The sequence below is a fragment of the Phallusia mammillata genome, chromosome 1 (assembly GCF_965637545.1).
Source record: "Phallusia mammillata chromosome 1, kaPhaMamm4.hap1.1, whole genome shotgun sequence".
Taxonomy (NCBI): Eukaryota; Metazoa; Chordata; class Ascidiacea; order Phlebobranchia; family Ascidiidae; genus Phallusia; species Phallusia mammillata.
The window spans coordinates 1,040,336-1,042,680 of record NC_137252.1 but is presented as its reverse complement, the minus strand read 5'-3'; the positions used below and the strand labels follow the sequence as shown (position 1 = coordinate 1,042,680).

At 37.8% G+C, this 2,345-nt stretch overlaps 1 protein-coding gene across 1 annotated transcript; it reads left to right on the top strand.

Annotated features, from left to right (window-relative positions):
- The first annotated feature begins 201 nt into the window (after positions 1–201).
- LOC145208522 (uncharacterized) lies at positions 202–2,114 on the top strand. The gene has a single exon (XM_080078958.1). The coding sequence runs from the start codon at positions 213–215 to the stop codon at positions 2,076–2,078; it is 1,866 nt and encodes a 621-aa protein (XP_079935084.1). The 5' UTR covers positions 202–212; the 3' UTR covers positions 2,079–2,114.
- The last annotated feature ends 231 nt before the right edge of the window (positions 2,115–2,345 follow it).

The window sequence follows — 2,345 nt, the reverse complement described above, 5'->3', positions numbered from 1 at the left end:
TAACAACGATGATAACTCTGAGGACACTGATGCTGTGGTTGAAACTGTACCCTCTTTCGTAGTTGACACTGACATAGACACTGATCTAACGACAGATCCTTTACTTACAGGAGAGACCAGTTCGGCTCTTCCTGAGATACCGATTGAACCGATTAGACAGACGAGAAGAGGACGTGAAATTAGGAAACCTTTGAGATACAGAGACTGAAGTCATGCTGCGTTTACAATGCTTTCTTATTGTTATGTTTCTTGGTTGTTTTATGTGTGAACAGACATTTCAGGTTTGTCACGAAACAGTGTCGGATGGTGAATACGTAATAAGCAAACCTCCGCTTTGCAAGCGCCCTGAACCTGAAAACGTAACATCTTGCAAGGCAAAAGTATATCATCCTTCTACTGATTTTATTAAAGTCAAAGTATTTATGTGCCAAGTTATGATAGAAAAGTATACAAGTGTTTCATATTTTTTTGGTGCAAAAACTCATGAAGTGACCACTATAGCTGGTGGTGCTCCTCTTGCTAGTGTTTGTGAACAATGGTCCAGAACTCATAAGACTTCATCTATGGGTGATTTAGTTCCTTTAACTAAGTCCTCATGGTCTACTAGAAATAAGCTTGAAATTAAATATCATTGGCCAACTTCGGCACAAGGTAGTGTCAGAAATGCGATTCTTACTGAGTCTGTTGTTTTGTATGACCACATAAACAAGGTTATGAAAAGCGCTCTCGGAATTTTATCGAATTGCAATATTCATAGAGGCGCGTGCACTGTGGGGACACGTTCGTATGTGTGGTCTGTACCTGATCGTATTGATTGTCCTGTTACTACACCTTTGGGTACTCATGAATTACTTATCCATTTCGAAAAAGGATTGTCGACACCTTATAGAATGGAAATACGTGATCTTGGTATGAGTATTCATCATAGTGAACAATGTTCGTCAAATGTTGGAGATTGTTATGGTGATATTCCGTTTTGTGCACCTGGAGGATTAATTTTAGTTCCAGAAAATTGTAGTGCTCTAAGAACCCCTTTCGCAGCAAGGCATCCTCCTCCCGATGTTAATGACTCTATTGCTAGCTCGAATCCTATGGGCCTATTTTTAACCGAGTTAAGTGATACTGTGAGCGAAGGATTCGTAAATGTAACCGCTGATATTCATTATTTGGAGTGTCAATTAACTTCTTTGCTTACCACGATATATTCCTTATTGGCTCGCCAATATCCAGGAGAAACCTTAAGTCAACTCCTTGGGATACCCAAAGCTGCCATTACTATTGGTGATGTCGTTACCGCAATAACATGTGAACCAGTTTCCGGAACTGTTATACGTGATTTACGTCATGGTAATTTATTTGCTACTAGACCTCTTATTCAATTTAAAGACCCAAACGGAAATCACTCTATCACGGGTCAATATTATAGAGATGGCTATGTTTATAAGAATATTAAGTTCCTTGAAAATTATGTTCCAGGACGCATTATGTCTTTTAAAGTGGGAGATGTTTACTATACTTATGAAAATTACACCTTAGCCCATGTTAACTCGAAAGTACATTATCTTACTCCCCAACTAGCTCCTGTTCACTATACCCCACATACTGTCGATTATCAATCCATTATGAACGAATTTCCTAGACCTTCCACTGGCCTAGATGACATGACGAGCATTTTAATGGCTTTGTCACAGGCTCGACTTACGCATGATAAGCTATATCATTACATAAACTCTAACCTAAAGAGTAATGTCGATGCCGATATGGATTTTGTTGCACAGACGGCAGAAAATGTGGTAACCAATGTCTTTATTGCCGCCATAAGTAATATTACAAGCCCTTTTATAGGCGGTATTATGGTAGTATTTTTCTTTTTGGCTCTTATATGGGGCGGAATCCTAACATTCTGGGCTCTTAAACACTATCTGCCAATAGCCATTCAAGTAGCCCGGGGAAAAATTGAGGCATATCGTAAAAACGATAAGGTTGACGAACCTAAGCCTGATAATGGTGAGGAAGTAGGATTTATCCCTACTACCAATGTTCATAATGTTAACCAAATTTATCCAAATTTGGATTAAGAGTTGAGGAATGATTGTGTTAAGTGGTGCTAAAAACCCCATAAAAATGAATACAAATAAAACCCAATAAAAAATAAATAAATAAAGCAAATACAAAATAGCTGTAGAATATACTGACATCGACTTATCATTTTACTTATACGATCAAATATTATCGTCACGTTATTATCGTTGTGTACTATTGTCTTTTTGTCAAAATGTTTTCTCAAGTGTTTACCTAAAGACGCAACTCAGTGTGTGTATTGTCTTTCTTATTGTTTGTTTTCG

What these genes read in the sequence shown, in the direction of transcription:
- LOC145208522 (XM_080078958.1), top strand. Translation starts at nt 213, where the DNA reads ATGCTGCGTTTACAATGCTTTCTTATTGTTATGTTTCTTGGTTGTTTT.